Source organism: Chinchilla lanigera, unplaced genomic scaffold, assembly GCF_000276665.1.
Source record: "Chinchilla lanigera isolate Chin_1 unplaced genomic scaffold, ChiLan1.0 scaffold00006, whole genome shotgun sequence".
Classification (NCBI taxonomy): domain Eukaryota; kingdom Metazoa; phylum Chordata; class Mammalia; order Rodentia; family Chinchillidae; genus Chinchilla; species Chinchilla lanigera.
The window spans coordinates 29,002,653-29,022,968 of NW_004955407.1; the positions used below are offsets into that span (position 1 = coordinate 29,002,653).

Here is a 20,316-nt window from a genome sequence, read left to right on the forward strand (position 1 = left end):
CACAAGAAAACATCACTTGCCTCTTTGATCAGGTTCATAAATCGGGGTCCAAGGCGCCACGGCTTGTGTCGATGGCACTGGAGCGAGCTGACAGTCAACTGTGAGGCCCGGTGGGAAGCGATGGCCACCATATACACGGCATCATACATCAGAGCTGCTTCAGTCTGTGGAGAGAACACACACCACATCTTTAATCTTCATTTTCTTTCCTTTACCTGCACGGTCACAATCTCTGCTTCCTTTGTTCCTATTTCATCTCAAAGGCCATTGTTTTCTTCAGCTGGGCAGTTTTCACTCCCCAATGACTATTTTTCTCCTAAACAATACCTTACACTCCAGAGTAAATTAAAATCATATCTCTGTTTCAGTTTGAGTTCTTAAAAAAACAAAGCAACTCAGGTGAATCACAAAAGACTTGATTCAGGAAACAAATATTTTTGGACTGTCTCGTTAAGCATGATGGCATGATTACCTGCACTGATCAAGAAGCTACTAAAGCTCAGTATTCCGCATCAGATTTTGCCTTTTATCATTTATCTACATTTATTTAATTACTGATTTATATTTGGTAAAAAGAAACTCCTGGAAATAAAACTCATAGATGATTCACGGTTAAGGATATTTGTGTGTCAGTCACTTCCATTTACAGGAATTGAAGGCTGTAATCATGAAATCAAGGTCAACGGCACGTTTGAGGAGTCAAATTTGTGGATAAGAATATACCTACCCATGGCCGACATTGAAAATAGTCATTCCTCTTTGGGGCTAGATATCTTTTCTCCCTTTCCTCATGAAATTCTTCTCATTTGCAAGACTTTACATAATACTTAGAGCAATTTACAGAACATACTGCCTTGTGGTTTTCTTTGGGGATAAATCTCATAATACCTTCACATTTTCCTGGAGGGCTTTCATTGCAACTGTAAGTGCATTAGCTCATTTGAAATTCCCATAACTCTCCAAAATAAGCAGAATAGATAGATAAAGCTATTTATTATGTGAAAAAACTGACCTGTATGCAAAATATTGAATCATGGAGGGTCCTAGGTACATAAGGGATAATTGCTAGAGTTAGACCAGAATCTAGATTTCAGAATGACAATTTATCATATGGACTTTCTGCAATTAGTTTATTTATTCACTTTTTACTATGCATTGATTTTATCTTGATGGAGGTGGAAAGAAGTATACGAATTATTACCTTTTTCACTGTACTAGTTTTTGAAGTCAGGGAATACTTCTAGTTTGAATCCTTTTTATTCTATGCAACCTCTATCATTGTATTTTACATATATTTATAGTCTTTTATTTTGTGTTTGTGTATTGATAAAAATATGGCATTCTTGAAGGCAGAAACCACTTGAGTTTAACCTTTGGTGCCTACAATAGTTCTTGATGCATAAAAGTTGATCATACGAACATTTATGGAAGGAATTAATGTTACTTCATGCCTTAAAATAAAATGCATTTTTTTTTGAAAACTGCATAATTCCAAGGCTTGGAGATAAATCATTTCAGTCTTATAATTGACGAATGGAAGTTACACTAGAGATGGTGGTGATAGTCATTGCTAAAGCCTGAAAATGTTTTGATAACTTCAATTCAAGATTACATAATCCACCCTATAGATGAGAAACCTAAGGTTCATAGAAATTAAGTGACTGGGAGGAGCTCCTCTGCTAATCAGCTACATGTTGAGGGTTTGAAACCGTGTCTTTCTCATCCTTCCATTGTTGTTCTTCACCACTATTTCGTACAAATTTGGTTTAACTTGGAGAGAGTAAATAATTGGCCAGTTGAGATTTTTTTATAAATGTGATCAGAAGTAATAGCAAAAACTTGCTAAATAGTTATTATATGGCCAGTCTTGCACTCAGTCTTTTGACAATGTTAAATTTTCACCCTCACCTTTACTCCTTTGTGGAAAAGAGTAGGTGATTAAATGGTGTCAGCAATAGTGGGAAAGGATTTGAACTCTAGGCCCTAGAAGCTATGTTCTTAACCATGAAGCTGTGCCTCCTTTAAACCACATTTAAAGATGGTTAAAATATTCACTGACAATTTACTACACACTAACACTACTTTATGTGTATCATTTCTGTTGTTGAAATTAAACTTTTGAAATATGTATTGTCCCCATTTTGAAGACAGGGAAACTGTGGCTTGCAGAGATAGAGTAACTTGTTAAAATTTTGTAACCAGTAAAGGAAGGGAAGGAGAATTCCAACTCAGGATGAAAACTCACATTTCAGAGCTCACTCCCATGGCCACTATGATAACCTGGGACTTTTAGGCAGCTGAATGTCCTGGGTTTTTTAATATATAAATTTGTATGTGTACAGTCTTTTCTTGGTATCTAAGGGGGACTGGTTGCAAGATATCTCCCTAATATCAAAATCTGAGGATGCTTAAGTCTCTTACATAAAACGGCCCAATGTGGCATGTAACTGTGCACATGCTTTTGTATCCTTTAAATTATCTCAAGATGATTTAATTTGTAATATCTGATGCTCTGTGAATAGTTGTTATACTGTTTTGTGTAGGGAACAATGAAGAAAAAATTCCATACATGTTCAGTACAAATGCAGTCTTTATTCTTGAGCATTTTTGATACTTGATTGGCTCAATCCATAAGAGATTTAGAGCCCATGGGTAAAATGGCCCAAATGTATTCATGAATTACTGGATGCCAGTTTGACGGAGAAGTGTCAAGAGTGGAATTCCAGTGATCTGGAGTTTTCATAAACTTAGTTGAAAGAGGAATTTAACTTTTTTCTTTAGGCTGCTTCCATACTAGTCTGGACAACTGAACGTTTCAAAACTATAAATCTGATTAGCAGTTTCCAAATCTGAAGAAAAAAACCACTTATTCTAAAAACGTTCTACCTTTTAATATAGAATATTTTCTTAGATAGACAAACATTCACTCCATTTTATAGCACTAGTAAACTACCTCACTGCAGTTTTTTTCCCTTTCAGTTTTGTCCTGGAGGGCTACACACTGAACAGCAACTCTGAAACCATTTTTGGAAATAGATAATGTAATGGAGATTGGCCCAGGTTTCAAATTTTGTTCTTCCAAATGTGTTTATGTTCACATTTTATATATATTGAAACTCTGGATGAAATCACATTGCTCAATGTCCCTAAGAAAATCTTTTCACCACCATCTGGATCATGAAATAAGCATATTGAGAGCTGGCTTCTCTCCAGTGCACATTATTCTGGTTATTACAACAATTTGTAGTAAAGAGTTAACTCAATGAGCTTGAAGTACTCACACATTACACGTTTCAGAGAAAGGTCTAGCCCTTAACTAGATCCTGGAAGACAGTATTTCATCTCCAAAGCTATATTGTCTGACAAGAGTGTCTTGTATTCCTGTTGGCTCGAACATGTCAGATAATTTATGCTAATGATATGGCTGTGCGGAACAGAGCTCTGGACCATATTGCATCATCTTGACATCTGGAAGGGTTGGAGACTAACTTGGTTCCATTATGTGCAGATCTTACCCCAAGGAACTGGCCTCTATCTCCTGTGGACATTGTTTTCTCACTTCATTGCTGAGAATTAAGCACTTTTATGTAACTCCCCTGGGGTGGAGGAACAACTGGAAATTTGTGCCTGGTTTCTCCTGCTCCTGGACTCTGCCCTTTGTGCTGTTTTTCTTGGTTTGATTTTACTCTTTATTTTTTACTGTAATAAACTCTTATGGTAAGAATAAGAATAACAGCTTTTTTGAGTCCCATGAGTCCCTTGAAAAAAACAAACCTGAGGATTGGCTTGAAGAATCTCAACACAAGCCAATGAGGTGTCACCTCTCCTTAGGAAGGAGGACCACACAACTGTAGAGTGTATCCCTCTTCACCACTCTCTTCTTTGTAACTGTGTTTAAGAAACAAACCGTTGGAAGAAGCTGGAGAGAATCGAGGTACTGCAGAGATATCTAGTCTTCGGAGAGCAAATGCATAAGATGCATAGGTTTCCTACTTCTCTCCAAATTTGAAAACATTTACTAACCTGATAGGAATGGAAAAGGCAATTTCCCAAGAAAGAAGTATTCCCAAATAACGCACTTTGCCCCTAATTTCCTGGACTGCTTCTCTAGCTAGGCTCTAATAGATTCTTATTAAAATCCAAAACATCTCACTCTCTCTAAAGAGCAAACAAGAGTTTCTCACTTACTATTTATTAGCTAGTCTTCCTCTTTTCTGAGATTTGTCTCAGTGAAGCAAAGAGGCTATTGGTAGGGGGTGGAGGTCTGCACTCAGCCTAGAGGAGCCCTGCTGGGGAGGGCAGGTGGGTGAAAATGGATGCCACTGCTCTTCCTCAGCATCTGAGCACCCAGGAGGTAGAGGCGAGCCACCCACAAGTGAGAGGATTTGGATGTGGGTTTGAGAAGGTGGCAAAGAGACCAACACACACTCACAATGTAGAAGTTTAGTAAGTAAAACAACAACTTTAGCAGGCCTATTGAAGCACGGCAGAGAGGTCAGCATAATTTGAGTCTCAATGAGTAGCCACTTAATTTTGATATAAACAGTAGGAAGCAGGGGAGAGATGACTATACATGGAGCAAGAGAACACATGTAGGTGGTTCCACAGGGCATATAAAGTCACACAGCTGCAGTATGACACAGATTCACAGAGCAGCAAACAGGTTTAGGGAAACTAAATAACTTGCTCTGGTCACTTTGTAAGTAGACACATGCAGGACTGGAAAGATCTTATTTTTCTATTAATCGAGTTGCCTATGGTCTTTCATCACAGAAGCAGCAGTGGGAACTCAGCATGGTTTTCTATAGATGTTCTCCCTGAGAACAATTATTACAGGGAATATTACGTGTAAGAGTGCAGGTTAAGCCTACTGACTTAACTTCACACTGAGAATGCATTTAAGCAACTAGGGAAGGATATGGCAGATCAATGGTCTACTATGTCTGTGGCTCCTATATAGTACTGAATTATAGACTGTTCTGGCCCACAGTCGGAGAGAAATCCATCTAACAATGGGCCATTCCATTACACCTCTCTTCCCAAAAGTCAATAGATTGAGTTAGCCCAAGTGCTCCAGAAAGTTCAAATGCAATGAAGAGAAATGAAAGAAAATTTATAACAATTGCTCCAAAATTTGGATTCATTAATTGACACTTCAATTAGTAAAACACTTCTTTTATATTCTTAAGATACTTTTAAGAGTCAAGTGTAATGTTCTGAAACTTTATAGATTTAGTAACAATTTCAACTCAATTTTAGCTCTATTTTAAAGTCAATATACTTTAATTAAATCTACAGTTAAGAGGTTTTTTTAACTTAGGTAATGACTGAATTTTATTTTCATATTTGAATATGTTTTGACATATATAATAATATTCTTTGAGAATTTTTTGTATAAAATTTTAAGATTTTTTAAGTGTGAAGTACTAAAAGGGAAAGCAGCTATGTAGGAGAGAAGCCAAGACAAGGGTTTTTGCTGTTATTTTTAAACTTTCTGTGCTATATGCTTATACAGACATCTATAAATGTGTATGACATACACAAAAATATGACTACAAATAGCTACATGGAACTTTGCCTTGGAAAATAGTGAGATACACATGATATAAGAGAATACAATTCTCTTATAGTAAGCCATTACTTATAATTGTAGTAATGATATTAACACTGCTTAGAATGTGATAAATTTTTAAAATAAACTTAACACTTTAGAATAACTTCTACCTTCATTAATCATGCATATTTCTTATTTATAAGGACGTTTTTGGACTTTCATGATTATTTTAGGTCTTCATCAATATTTTTTATTTAATATCATCTTTCTCAGTAGAAGCTTAATTCATGTGTATTTAGAACATTAATGCCTTTATTAATAACACATTTCTCTTAAGGCCTGTTTTGTGCCGGTCTTTTCCTAATGCTAGGATAGGGTCGAATACAAAGAGAGAAAATACTGGCCCTCCCTAGAGTTTATATTCTGGTAGGGGAAGGCTCTGAATCAACAAATCAAAACACGGCACATGGGGTTATAAGGGCTTTAAAGGAAAGTAAAACAGGTAAGGGAGGAAGGAACAACGGAGAGGAGGCCGCCATGTTTAATGGCTCATAGGAAGCCCCTCTGGTGAAGTGAAAAGCAGTAGTTTCTACACAGAAGGAGCAGGGAATGCTTGACATGCAAAAATGAGCAAAATCCAGGGTCTGGTATCCAAATCCAGTGGCTCCAAAACCTAAGGGCTTTTTCTCTTAAAGTTAGAGAGGAAAGAAACTGGATAGAGGCAAGTTGAGAGCAAAGATTTCTTAGCTGTGCACTTTGGCTTAGAGACACAGAGTACCCTCTCTTGGCTCAGTGATCAGCCCATTAGATGTTCTTATACATGACCTGCTACCTGTCTGCAGCTCAGTTTCCCTACCCTTATCTTAGCCATATCCAAGAGAAATAGAAACAAAAATGTACAGAGAACACAGGCTTTGGATATAGTATTTAATATTGTTTCACATAATCAGTTTCAAAGCTGTATGTGAATGGGATCCAATTATAAGTGGATGGAAGGTTCTGTCCCTTTTTTTTCACATACATTATCATGAACTACCATAGTCCTTCTGTTGTGAACTGCCGTAGTCACTCTGGTGAACAACCTTCTTCTGATCTAGTAAGTTATCACTTTCCTTTTTATAGTTCATAATAATAATAATGATAACACTAAGAACTCAGCCTTGAATCCCCTCTCTTAGGCTGTATGACTGTGCAAAAGTGGGTGTTGTCTGTCTCAGGAGACTCAGATCTACCACTAGCCCAGGCCAACTACAGTGGCCTGGAGCAGTGGTGGTGCCTTATGGCAAACCTGAGTCCATGTGAATTTCGCAGCTCTATCACCCTTCCTCTACGGTCTTCCTCATCTCAGTCAATGTATACAAACTATTCAGTCAGCTCAGTATAACGGAATATGTTGAGATATATATATATATATATATATATATTTGATAAATTAAGCCACAGTGTGATGGATATTTAACATTTGGCATGAATCCAGTTTGTTAAGATAGCTTCAAACTATAACTCCTTAGATATAGACACCAAATGCAAGTGAAAATTATTGGAATGCTTCGCTTGTTGTGGAAATACTGATGGAAGGAAGGATAGCGAGATTTTGAACCATGTTTTAATTTACCAGAATTACAAGTCCAAGAGGTAGGAGAGAGAACCTGCCACAGTGCCTCTCTCTACTTCATTTCTCTTTGATGTCCCCCTCAGGAGACATCAGGGGTCTTGTGCTTGCCTTGATATTCCAAACTTGTTCTGATTCAAAGCAATGTTTAAATCCCTCCAAGGCTCATCTGTACCCAAATCCCTTCCACCACTGTCTCTGGGATCACTGTATATTTCAAGTGTTGTCTCAGGTTTGAAAAACAGTCAGGAACCCCGAACATGGAATCATCTGGAACCACTTAGTTCACTCATTTATTTCTCCTTTCATTTGTTTCTCATAGGAAAAAAGAAAAAAAAAAAAAAGACATCCCAAGCTTGTTTCTCAGTGAGATGATACCTTTCAGTTATCAGTAAATTGCATCGTAAAAGCAAGAGTGCTTCTCTGGATGATGAGAACGGAGAATGAAATACTATGCCAATTTAAAATGCTATTACCTTCTTGCTTTCCCAATATCTTTTCCCTTCGATGCTACTGTTCTTACATAGAGAATATCTTTTTTATTATTTCCTGCTATTTTCTTCATCACCAAAGGAGCTTCATTAGAGAAATAAAGCAAGACTAGGTACATTTGACAACAAAGACAAATGATGCTGGTGAGGAGCTCTCTGATGAGGCAGCTTGCAATTTCTCTGCTCAGTAGAGTACCTCTGACTCGCAGGGAGACGGGCCTGGCATCTGCTTCAAGAACAACATATGGCTGGTGTTAAGCACTGTCAGTGTCTGAAGAGGGGTGCCAGTATGAATCCGGGACAGGAAGAACATGAATGCACAGACTGGATGGAAATCTGGCATTTTTCCACATCTACGTACTTCCACTTGTGAGATGTAGCAGAAGCAAGGAAAGCAAACTGATTCTGCTTGAGTTTTATGGATGGGATGTTCCTCTTCTTCCCCTGCTCCGCCCCAAAGTCCCATTCCCAGGGGTAAAAATTCTCTTCCTTTGTCCTTGCTTTGCTTACACTTTCTCTTAGTTTGGTGGTGGTGGTGATTACATTGTCCATTTCTTTATGTTACGTAAGCATAATCAGGCAACTAAAATTACAGTCCTTGCTAGTAACCAGGCACTGCCTTTTGAAATACTGAAAAATTCTTCGTGGTGAAATGTCTTTTTCCCTCTTACAAGTCATGTAACATGTTAAAATACTTCCTCACAACACAGAAAGCATATGAGATTCTTAACCAAGACTGTCTGGGGCTTTCAAACATTATGTCAATTGATTTTATTAAAACTACTTACTGTCATCATACCATCCAAAAGACCAGTCTCAGGCCTGGGCGGGGCCTGCAACCTCTCCATGGACCACTTCTCAATGATGGATGATACATGAGGGTTGTCAATGTTAAGGAGCCGGAATCCAGTCATGTTCACGCCACTGTACCTATAGAGTTCCAGATCTAGAGCAAATAAGTCCTGCATGATATTAAAAATGAGAAAAAGTAGAAATGGATTAGCATTTCAGTGTTTGTATGCAAAAGAAAATATACCATGTCTTTAAAAACATTTGGAATTTTTTTTCATTCCCATTGCTACCTGAGAAACTAAGGGAGTACATGATTTTCATTTTTTGCAAAACTATTAATTTGGGTAAATCAAGAAGTAAACCCCTGGGCACAAGAGATGATCTTCTGAGGGGTAATAATTCTCTTCCTAGGATATAGTCTTTGTGGAGTTGAAGGAATCTTTGTATGTATTTGATTCAATGCTTTTACTTTATAGATGACAAGAATAAAGCCCTTCGTGGTGAAATGTCAAGGTCAGGAATGAACTGCAGGCCTTTTCTGTATCAACCCTCTCGATCACATCTTGATGTTTCTGGGTTTTGCCATGGAGATGAAATTTGGGAATTACATTTGTACATGTGCCGACAGGAAGATCATTCCTGGCAGGAAATAATATCACCCGTTTTGCTCACTGAAAATAACTCATTTTCCATAACAATGAAGACCTAAGAAATGTTCAGTGGGCATGTGCTCAGGCTAGGAGCCCAAAGGGCTGCTTTAGGGGATATACTGCATCATATGGTCATGTGGGTCTGAGAACGTCTTAACAATCAAATTCATTTTCTTTCAGATAGTATTTCAGGGAAAAAATTTTAACCCACCCAGAGTTTCATGTGACAGAAAAGGCTGGGTGAAAACAAGATGCCTATAAATAAATTCACAATTCCCCTACATTGTTTCCCCTTCCCTAGACAACTTTTGGACCATGTGTAAAACCAAAAGAAAGCAGCTTTGCTCTTTTAGTTCAGTATCAGAAAAGGTGTACTTACAGTCTTTTAAAGAGTCACACATATTTTTCTTTTGTACTAAGCAACTAATTTCTTAAAACGTTCTATTTTTACTTACACAAGAATGGTAAGAATATAAAAATGATACAGGAAATGATGTGGGTAAAACTGTAGGAAAACACCTAAAGCAAATTTAAAGATTAAGACCCAGGGAAGAGTAATTTCATCACCAACGATCTGTTAACTTTTTTTTTTTTTTTTGGTTTTTCTCCAGTACCGGGAACCGAACTCACAACCTTGCACTTGCCAGGCAGGCACTTTTGCCGGTGAGCTAAATCCACAGCCCCTTGATCTCTCAACTTTTGAGCAAATTTTGCTCTCAAGCAGCAGAGCAAAGGTCACTCAAACTACTTCACAGAACTTCCAGCGTACAAACGGAATCTCATAATATGTAAATTCAACATCTTAAAATGAATACATTAATCATGTGAAAAGTCCAATGGCCCTCAAATTTGAAGTTTCAGTTAAAGCAGGATATGGGAAATTCAAGGTTTGATTAGTGACACCCCAAGGGGAGAAAAGCAAGAGTGAAGGGTGGACAGGAATAAAAAGTGTGCAATTTATTAATCTGCAGGAGCCTCCTTTGATAGTAGTTCCAGATTCTACAAACCATCTGTTCTAAGTGGGTACAGGTGGAGTGGTAGAAAGTTGGAAAGCCAATGGCCTCATCACTGTACGTGATGTCCTGATGTTCATGGTGTGAAGGAAGGACCACATTTGGGAATAGAATAAGACACTTAATGGCTCCCAAGGTCTCTCTCAATGTTTCTTTTTTCGTTCTTGTGTCAAGCAATTTTTAAAAAATTAATTATTTTTATTAGTACATTTCCAATACACAATGATTACATTGATTGTAGGGACCTGCTACATGCACAAAGCACATCTTAATTCTTTTTCTATCCTCTTCTCCTGCTATTCCTTTCTGGCTCAAATTCAAATATCTCCTGGTTTCTCTTATATGAGAAGTCCAAAGTATAAATAAAGAGCAGAATAGGAAATAGGGAGATCTTTTTCAAAGAAGAAGAGGAGCAAGATATGCAGGGGGAACAAAGGAAGGGAAAATGGTATTTACAAAACAGAGCAAATAAAGGGAAAAAATGGAAATAGATCCCTCAACTGTTGTGAAAGAGGAAACAGCAAGGAAGCAGCAAGACAGAAGATCATGGAAACCTTAGTTTAGTAAATTCCCCCTTGCACCCCATGTCCCTATGCTCAGCAGCACCTGGCTGTGACAACATACCCTAAACCCATGTTGCCCCCTACACCTACTCATGCTCTCAGAGACATTGGAATTGGGCAGGGAACTTACTATGTCTCTGAATGGTTGGCTTATGACAGTTCTTTGGTCCTTGTTACAGATTTTTTGATTCTCCCGCTCACCAGCTTAGCTTGTCAATTTTATTTACTAACACAGTGCACTTATTGGATCCCCCAGAATTTGGGTAGGTTTTATTCGAAACACCCTTATAGATTAGACAAGGAGGCTGATTCTGAGTTTCTTCTCATGTAAGAAATGCAGCGTTTGGGTGTCGGAGGGAACAGGCAATGTGTGTGTCTGGTTGATTTGTGAAAGTGATCAGATGAGAACTACTACATCAGTTTGGTTTTTTAACACATCATGTAATTCTCTCCTGATCTGATAATCAGGATTTAAGGTGTCAGAGTTTCATTTGAATTTTGTAAGTTTATAACCATATTTTTTTCTTAATGGTGCAAAATATTCACTGTGCAGAGTGTCTCCCAAATTCCTGTACTTGACAGGTTGCAAGTGTCTGTCAGATGATTCCTGGGTATCCTAGCTGTCCCTGGCCACAGGAAAGAAAGCTATATCAGATCAAAGAATGCCAAGGCACACTTCAAGGCACTGTCTAATTGTTATAGACATTGTAAACAATGCTTGTGTATGAGTTTATGCTTTGACAGTTTCTATTTAATGGAATCCCATCTCATTCTGGGTGTACATATATTGATGCCAGTAGGAAAAGGAAGAAAGAAACAAAGAAAGAAAGAAAGAAAGAAAGAAAGAAAGAAAGAAAGAAAGAGAAAGAGGAAGAGAAAGAGAAAAAGAAACTTGCTGTTCAGCATTGCTAGATTTAAAAGATTCTTATGAAAGTTATGCAAATCTCTGAGACAGTACCCTGCCTTTGACATCGGAGGGGCTAACTTTGAAATAGTGTCTGGAGATGTCTCTTCTCCTGTGGAACACATTTTTACCAGGGTGTGCTTACCAAGGTTGTGAAAAAGTAGTGATAGTATTCAGTCATCATGCCCATGAACAAAATCTGCAAAAGAGAAATAAGGAGGAAAGAATCAGAATTATAATACTGGATCATTACTGTAGTAAGATGGCTGCAAAAGCCTGGAAACACAGAACCAGAGGGGGTTTTAGAAATCTACAGACCCAGCAGGTCAGAGAGCTGAGGCCAATTAGTGGCTGGTGTGGAGTAAGGCCGTGAACCTCCGTCCCCCTCATTTGACCGTGTTTGAATTACATGGCAGAATCCACCTAATGATTCAATTTAAAAATAGTTTACACTCAGCACATTTTATATTTATAGTTGCCATAAAAGCACAGGGTTTTGTCTTTCCCATGAATTCTGAACAATTCTGTTTAGAAATACATCTTAAGAGTTCTTAGTCTTGGAACTGAGCATGATATGTCCCTTGGAGAAGAACTCATTAAATGCTGAAATGGCAATGCTAATATGGAGACTCTTTAAATGAGGATTTCTTAGTAAGTGTATCTCCGAGACCTCTGTCTCTACTCCCTTCCCATCTTATCCCACAAAATGAGTAGAGGAAGAAAGGACAAGTTTGTAAAAGGAAGAAGGTAGGCTATTCTTATTCCAGTTTCACCTTGTCTTTCTATTCTGATTCTCAGTTACCTCAATTATGATATGAGAGGTCCAGAGATTTTGTGTGTGTATATTACCTTCACTTTGTGAGGGAGAGGAGAAGATGAAGAGAACTAGAAAGAACAGGGGCCCTGGGTAGAGGTCATTTATTAAACCGTGATATTCTGACTCCTGCAAACGGTGTCAATACAGCAGAAAGAAGTTGTGAATGGCTTCCTGCATCTTCCAAACAAGAGTATCATCTTCCTTGTGGCATATCACCACCGGGACTGCTGGCCTCCTGATTTTTGACCTTTGAGCATAAATGAATGAAGAAGACTTGACACTTCTGAAGCAGTTTTCTCACAACTGTGATCAATTCTAGGGATAAGTTAGAATCCCCTTTGGGAGTTTTCAAATCAGAAGTTCTTAGGTTTAATTACAAAGACATTCTGTACTGGACTTTCTGAAAGTTGAACCTGTAATAGTTGGGTATCACTGTTGCATGCATTAAAGAATAAAGACTTTTGCAACTTAGAAGAAATGGATTGAAATGTCTGGGAAAATGGCAACAGGAAGTTATCAGGTGTCCTAGCAAGTACCTAAAATATGCAAACTAGAATGATTTCACATGAAAACAAATAAGGGATGAAGAGGGTACTGAGTAACAGGAAATAAGGAAGCATGAACACTAGCCAGATACTTAACACCATCTCTGCTCACATGGACAACTGAGGAATATTTAGTGAAATTGCTCTGTCATGAAGGTAAGACAAATGATAGAAATTCTCAGTATAAATCATGAGCCAGTAGCATGTAAGTTAGTCCTATGATTATAACAAGACAGGGCACACTAAAGGATTTTTAAAAGGTAGACTTGCTTTAGGTCCATCAATAACATTTAAAGTCAGGCTTGGTAAAGTCTTGTTAGCTGGTCTTATATCACTCACGCATACAGAGCTGGTCGGCCAGGGTCAGCCAGGAATCCAATTTTTCACTTTGGTCATTAGACAGTGTGATTGCAGCCTACACAACTACCCTTTGAAGGGGACCTACTTAAATTTTATGTTAAGTTATAGAGACAGGCACTAAGGTTTAAAACAGTGTTCCTGGAATTACAAACGAAATGCAAAGGCACCTGAGTTTAAAACTTTCACGTGGACCATTTTCTTTCTAAACTTCATTATGGAAAATTTTGATTCCTTATTGAGAGCATAAACACTGCTTAAAATGACTTTTTGTCATTTTCCTCATTATTTATATTATTATTTTCATAATTCCCAGAGGCAAATATTCATTTGATATTCCTCTTATTCAGTGTTTGAAATGAAATATGAAAATTCAGTGAATAAATAGCTGGAAGGCCTGCTTTTATTATGGAAACAGCACTCCTGATACTATTTTTCTTTGCTATACTAGAAAAATTTTTGTTCTCTTTCCTAGTAGTTGCTTAGGTCAGTACATCCTAGTTCTCCTCTGATTTTCCTAGAAATAGAAATCAAGAAACAAGAACAGTCATTGATCATTTTCCTGCCAACTTGGTGCACACCCTAGGACCAGCTGAAGGAAAAACTTCTAAAAAAGAACTCTGAAGCCAGGAGCATGAAATGTGGTGCCATTAAAACTGTCTTTACTGTGGTCTGCAAGCTGGATGGGACCCACAGTCCTGCCTTCTAATAGCAGGATATTTTATAAATGAATGTGCTGCATTCACATTATGATTTTCTCTGTGTGTTGGTATTTCAGCTAAAAGTCATTAAGGGATTAAGAAAATGTCACACCAGAATAAATGCCAAGGCTAAAACTAAAAAATTACAATCATGATGAGGAGAGTTTTCTAATAGTTCTTTGTAAAGCTGACTGCTAAGAGTACTGTCTTTGAATTTCACTGCTACATTTGTGCACGGAATGAAGCAGTGGTGGCAGAGGCAGGGACGTATTTTACCCAGACAGTATTGCTAGGAACTATTGCTGGTACTGTCTAAATTTCTTTTAGTGGCACAAATTGTATCATGTCACATCACTACTGTGTAACAAATGCAGCTACCAATACACTTCATGTATTGTCTTTATGGAAGAGAAATTATTCAACTTGTTCCAACCTTGATTTTTTTGTAGTATGTTTATTCTATAAAGCATGAGAACAGCCTACAAAAAATACACTTGAAACCAAGTGATAAATATATCTAAGAGGAATTCTTCCATAAAGAAAATGACAATACACAGCATATTCCCTTTAATTGCTTTCACTAATACATTCTTCTAGTGATGCTAGCTTCCTAATAGGATTAGTATCGTTAAATGATTTTTGACATCCTATCGTTGATTTAGATTGATAGGCAGCAAAAAGCACTGTCTTTTCCATAACGTTGTATATTTAACATAGGGATGGTGCTTTGTATGTACTATTGTTGATTTTGGAAGATCCCCATGTGGATATCATTCATACCGACTGTCAATTTCCTAACCCAGAGGGCACAGGATAAAATATATTTCCTGGCCTTCTGTGCTTCCTTGGGGCCCTGTGTGGGTGCTAGTGGGCAAAGTGAGTAAGATGGTGGCATTCACCACTTTGCTGTCCCTGGAATATGAATGGTATGACCATCATATTGGTATGACCATCATATTGGTATGACCATCATATGGTATGACCATCATAAGCAAGCTGTTCTTCTGCATATGGACATTTTTTCTATTCTGTATATACCAGGAATCATGTAAATGGTCTTGTTTATAACTCTGCTTTGAATGTTACAAAAGTTAGGGTTAAAATTATGAGTTCTCCATGCCCAGCTACTCAGGAACAGCACACGTGTTATCTGTGAGAACTCATCTTATCCAGCTTTAGATTTTTCCAATATAATTTCTGCCTTTGTACCAACTCCGCATTCCTCTTAGATATATTTATCACTTGGTTTCAAGTGTATTTTTTGTAGGCTGTTCTCATGCTTTATAGAATAAACATACTACAAAAAAATCAAGGTTGGAACAAGTTGAATAATTTCTCTTCCATAAAAAGAGTTTTTCTCTCTTTAAAATAAAAAAAAGAGATGAACTCTTTGGATCTGATGTAAATGGGTTAAGTTAGTGTAAGAACAAAGATTTCCAACAAAAATTTTGTTTTTTTGTCCCTGACTTCAATAATCACCATTCATAGTAAACTTTACTCTATATTACAGCAGAATCAAATATAAGATTATGAAAAAAATGATATCAAAAGAAGGAAAGTCCTGTACACAAAACATTCCATTCTACCTAGGTAAGAAGATCCTTAAATCAACAAGGGAAAGGATGGTTTGTGTCTACTTTAAAGTTTTCTCTCTATTATGCTACTGAGCGGGGAAACGCCCCTTGACTATTTCACAGACTAGAAAATAATTGTCTTTTTTACCTGTATGAGAATGGACCTGCAGAAGGCAGATTTAAAGCCCAATGCCACTTTTCTCTCAAAAGGACAATTCTATGATGCTATTGGTATCAGTATCCCCTGGGACAGTTATTGCTTATTAATAATGGTGACCCCACATTAGTGAGTGCTGCTTTTTGAAATTGTTGCAATCCTCATGAACCTCATTCACACTTTAGCCCTAAGACTCATGGGTCTATTCCTGCTGTTCTTGACAATGGTTTCTTTGTTCATCTTCTAGTTTCATGGACGGTTTATCACATACATCATGAGAAGCACCAATTTTAGTTTGTCTTGCAAATCCTCACTGGGGTTTTGGGTAAAAACAACCAAGAATGGTTTATAAATTCTAATGCCTGTGGTGGCTGCAGAATCACCCTAGGAGATAACTGGAAAGTGGAGCAAAGTATTCCACTGACATATCCAAGTATCTTACAGAGCATGTGCAATATTTCAATCTGATCATTTTCTAGCAGGCAAAACAGTGCTATGGAAACAGCAACAAAAAAAAGAATTATCCTCTACAAATTCTCAGCACCCATTGTGAAGACCATTCCACATGCCAGAAATAATTGGTATTATGCTGCTATTACAGTAGCAAATCTCAAAAAGGAACTTGGAATTTTCCTGAGCAATTTTGAAGCATCCTTATAATATTTATATAGGTTCTTATTACTGCTTTTTCCATTGAAAAATTTGTGTCTTCAAAGTTTATATTGACTAACCTGAAGTATATTGCTCCTTTTATAGCCTTCTTGATATAAGGATAAATTCTAAACCATAAGACATGGTTTCTAGTCAATAATTTCAAGTGAATAACTTCCAAATGTGTAACAGGCAATGTGACTAAAATAACAGTTTACCTCCTGATAGAAATAAGTTCCCTCAGCATAAGAATGTCCAGGAAACCAGCTGAATGATTTCAGGTCTCAGAGCAGTAATTTTAAGATGAAATTTTTAGCCCCAGGGCACAGCTCTTTTTCATTTGCCAGCTGTGGTATTTGTGACTGCACTCACACTATCTTCTCCACAGGATTCTTCTTTGGCCATACAGTATTTAATACTGATCATCAGTGGAACAGGCTAGGTATAAGTAGGTCCTTAAGTACATCTTTATTTTTCTAGTGTTTTTATTTTAAAGAGAAAAAAAAGCATAGCAAAATAACAACAATGAAGACAAAAACAAAACAATACAAAAACAATAAAAATGATACAGGATTTCAAAACAAGATGGTAGAAATTAACATGATTATTATATTACATATTGTTCTTCCCAATAAAGTTTCTGAGATTATCAGATGTAAGAATGCAAGATGGATCAAACAATTAAAGACAATAACAAGCAATAAAAGAACATTAGAAATGATAGACAGCTTCATTCAACATGATGGTAGGAATTCAACTATGGTTGTTATATTGCGTATTGCTGTCTTCAAGTTAGGTGTTCTGATTACCAGATATAAGCAAGCAAAATTGTTCAAGGGAAAAAAGTTAAGCATTAACTATTCCTTTCATCTTTATTGTCATAAAAATTTTGACAATTTGAATTAATTTGTGTCCCCAAAGAACAGTAGATTGTTCAGAAAATAGGAGTAAGCCCCAGAAAACCCTGAGATATAGAAAAAAATCAGTTTCTTCATGGTGTACACTGAATGAAAGGCCCCTGAAGATGTCTGCATCCTAACTTCAAGACCTGATAATATGTTGCATTTCATGGAAAAAGAGACTTTGCAGATGTGATTAAATGAAAGATTTTGAGATGTGGCGATTGTCCTGAATTATAGACCCAATGTAACTGCAAGGTTTATTATAAGAGGAAGCAGCAAGGTCAGCCGGCAGGGAAAGAGATGTGAAAATGCAAGCACAGAAGAGGGAATGCAATGTGTGGCCGTAAGCCCAGAACTATGAGCAGCTTTTAGAGGTTACAAAGGCAAGAAACTGGAATCTTCCCTGAGCTTCCAGAAGAAAAGTGCCCCCTCGCCAGTAATTTCATCTTAGATTTCTGACTTCCAGAACTGTAAAATGCATAGCTTTATGATTTTAAGGCACTATATTCATGCTAATTTGCTATGATAACAATAGGAAAGCAATGTACCCCATCTTCACGTCTTTCCATGACGGTGGTGCAAGAGAATGTACAATGTTAGTGTATTAACACCAAATGCCTGAGTCAATAGGAAACATTACTTTTATTGTTGCTCAGGGTTGACACATTTCTAAATATTGCACCCTACACCTGAATATATTAACCATGTATATGTACAAATACATAAGTTAACATAAAGAAATCTAGGGATTTTCCTTTCATTTGAAGACAGCTATATACCACTTATGACCCCCGTCCACTTTTCTCCCATTCGCATGTTAACCCGCAGAAAATCAAAGGGGGTTCCACAGAAGATTGGTGAGTAGAATCACTGTACTCTTTGAGGGTGTCTTTCAGTCTTAACTTCTGCATAAGCTTCTCTCCCTAGAGGTGTGCTCTGAGCAAAGGGGAAGTGGTACTAATTGATATTCACAAATGGAGGAGAAAACAGGGAGGTTTAGTTTATCTTCAGATGATCCTATTAACAGAGTCAGACTGTGCTATTTTTAAGGAGTACTAATTGTTGATAACAGAGGAAAACAAAGAGATTTTCCATAGCAGGATGAAATAGGCAATCTGGCAAATAGAAGATTGTGAAATATATGAGAGACTACATGAATATAAAACAAAACAAAACAAACCACAACACAACACTGCAACATCCAGGGGAAATTGATGGAAAAATCAGAGGCAAGAAAGAACATAGTAGGGGAAAAAAGGTTTTACAGCAAAATATTGAACAAAATCTCGAAGATGGAAATAAGGAATATGTTATACACAGTATGATCTTTTTGCAGTAAGTTTCTCTCATAATGGCGGTATTAAAGGAACACCTCAAGTTTGTCTAAGTGTATTCTTTTGGGGCCCAGATAGAGGCACAGCTGTTAAATAGTGCTCTTTCTGGCCTTGTGAAATAGCTACAGCTCAGTTAAGCCCACCTAAGTCAGAACTTGATCTTTAGCTTCCTGGGTGACTTCTAGTTTGATTTTCTAAAAACTATCAGGCTTAGAAAAATAACTGTATCAGCAAGTGTATCTCTGTACATTAGAATCAGCAAAGAATATTTAAAATGTACTGAAACCTGAGACCTATCCTTAAATATTCCAATTTATCTGGTCTGGGGTGTGTTCTAGGCATTGATACTTATTAAACCCTCTCCAGGTGATAGTTATGTACATCTAGAACTCAGCACAACTCATTTATATTAGCCAAACCAATATTGGTCCCAAGTACTATTTGCTGAATGCTACATGTCCACCACAGTAACTTTGTTTTGATAAACCTGGAAAGGAAGTGTTTTCCTCAATCTATAGATCTGAGGGATGAAGTTATAGAATTTCAACCCAGACTGGATTTCAATCCGGGGCTCTGAGCTCTGTAATAATTTATTAATTGATAATAATAGGCAAAGATGATATACAAGGTGGTGATTTGTACAAAGAATTAATGGGCTCCAAGAACCCAAATAATAGTACCTGGCTGTTTGCTGAAGGCAAAATTAGAACCACCGGAGTTTGAGTGTCATTTTAAGAGATACACCGATCAAGCCAAGGGAGCTCTGTGAGTTGCCCATTGAGGTATCCCCCTGTCCTGAGTGCTGGATGGAGCTGTGAAGCATTCTCCCCTGGATATGCTCTGGGTATTGAGGTTCCTCACCTACAATTCTCCTGCTGTAGGGATTCAAACCTACACTGGTTTGTATTACATCACTTTAGATGTTACAGTTAATTAGATACAGCTCTGTTGTGATTGTTTAATATCTTTGGTGTTATTGGGAAGAAGTTTAACCTCCATAATGGATTCATCTTCCATTTAAAAAAGGATAAGGACTGATAAGGATGGTAGCTCTGCTGCAGAGTGCTTGCTTAGTTTGTTCCTGGCTCTGAGTTTGATTCCCAGCACCACAGGAAAATAAGCAACAAATTTTCTTTTTTGGATAAAATAATGTAATAGACTAATAGACATTTCTGTGTACTTTGTGTTTTGTTAGTGGGTACAAGGTATGAAGGGTTCTGTGTAGTATACTAAGCAATGTGTTCTGCATTCTTAAGGCAATGCCTGGGTTGGGGGCAGCAGTCAGGAACTTCAAAAATGAGAGGAGAGATAAAGTCAGGAATTTTACTAAAACAGTTTTGGAGGCTACATGAGGCCTGGTGGGGAAAAGAAAAGAAAGGGGACTTGTGGCAGCGAGGACAGTTGTGCTGGCACAGAAAGAAGTTGATAAGAAAACGGGTGAAAAGGGGGTGAATTCCAAGGCATTTTCAGAGAAGAGAATACCCAACAGTTGAAAATAAGTGAAGGAGCTGAGGGAGCAGATTTCTAGATTTCTGGCTTGAGTCATTGGATGATATTTCTATATTTCTAGTCACCAACGAGGGTTTCAGAGGAGAAGAAATAGGTGGGTTGGGGGATGAGTGAAGAGAAAGATGGAAGAGAGGTTAAGTCTGGCACAGACATTTCACATCCTGAAGCATGACCTTCCTCAGGTATGAGG

General features: G+C 37.5%; 1 protein-coding gene across 2 annotated transcripts in view; it reads right to left on the reverse strand.

The window, feature by feature from the left end:
• The window catches only part of Grik1 (glutamate receptor, ionotropic, kainate 1), a 409,294-nt gene that overhangs the window by 103,010 nt on the left and 285,968 nt on the right, over positions 1-20,316 (reverse strand). For both annotated transcript variants that reach the window (XM_005375622.2, XM_005375621.2), the window contains exons 5-7: positions 11,725-11,778; positions 8,446-8,619; positions 21-164 (exon numbers count right to left, since the gene is read on the reverse strand). In XM_005375622.2, coding sequence (XP_005375679.1) covers positions 21-164; positions 8,446-8,619; positions 11,725-11,778 — 372 coding nt within the window. The remainder of the gene's footprint in view (positions 1-20; positions 165-8,445; positions 8,620-11,724; positions 11,779-20,316) is intronic.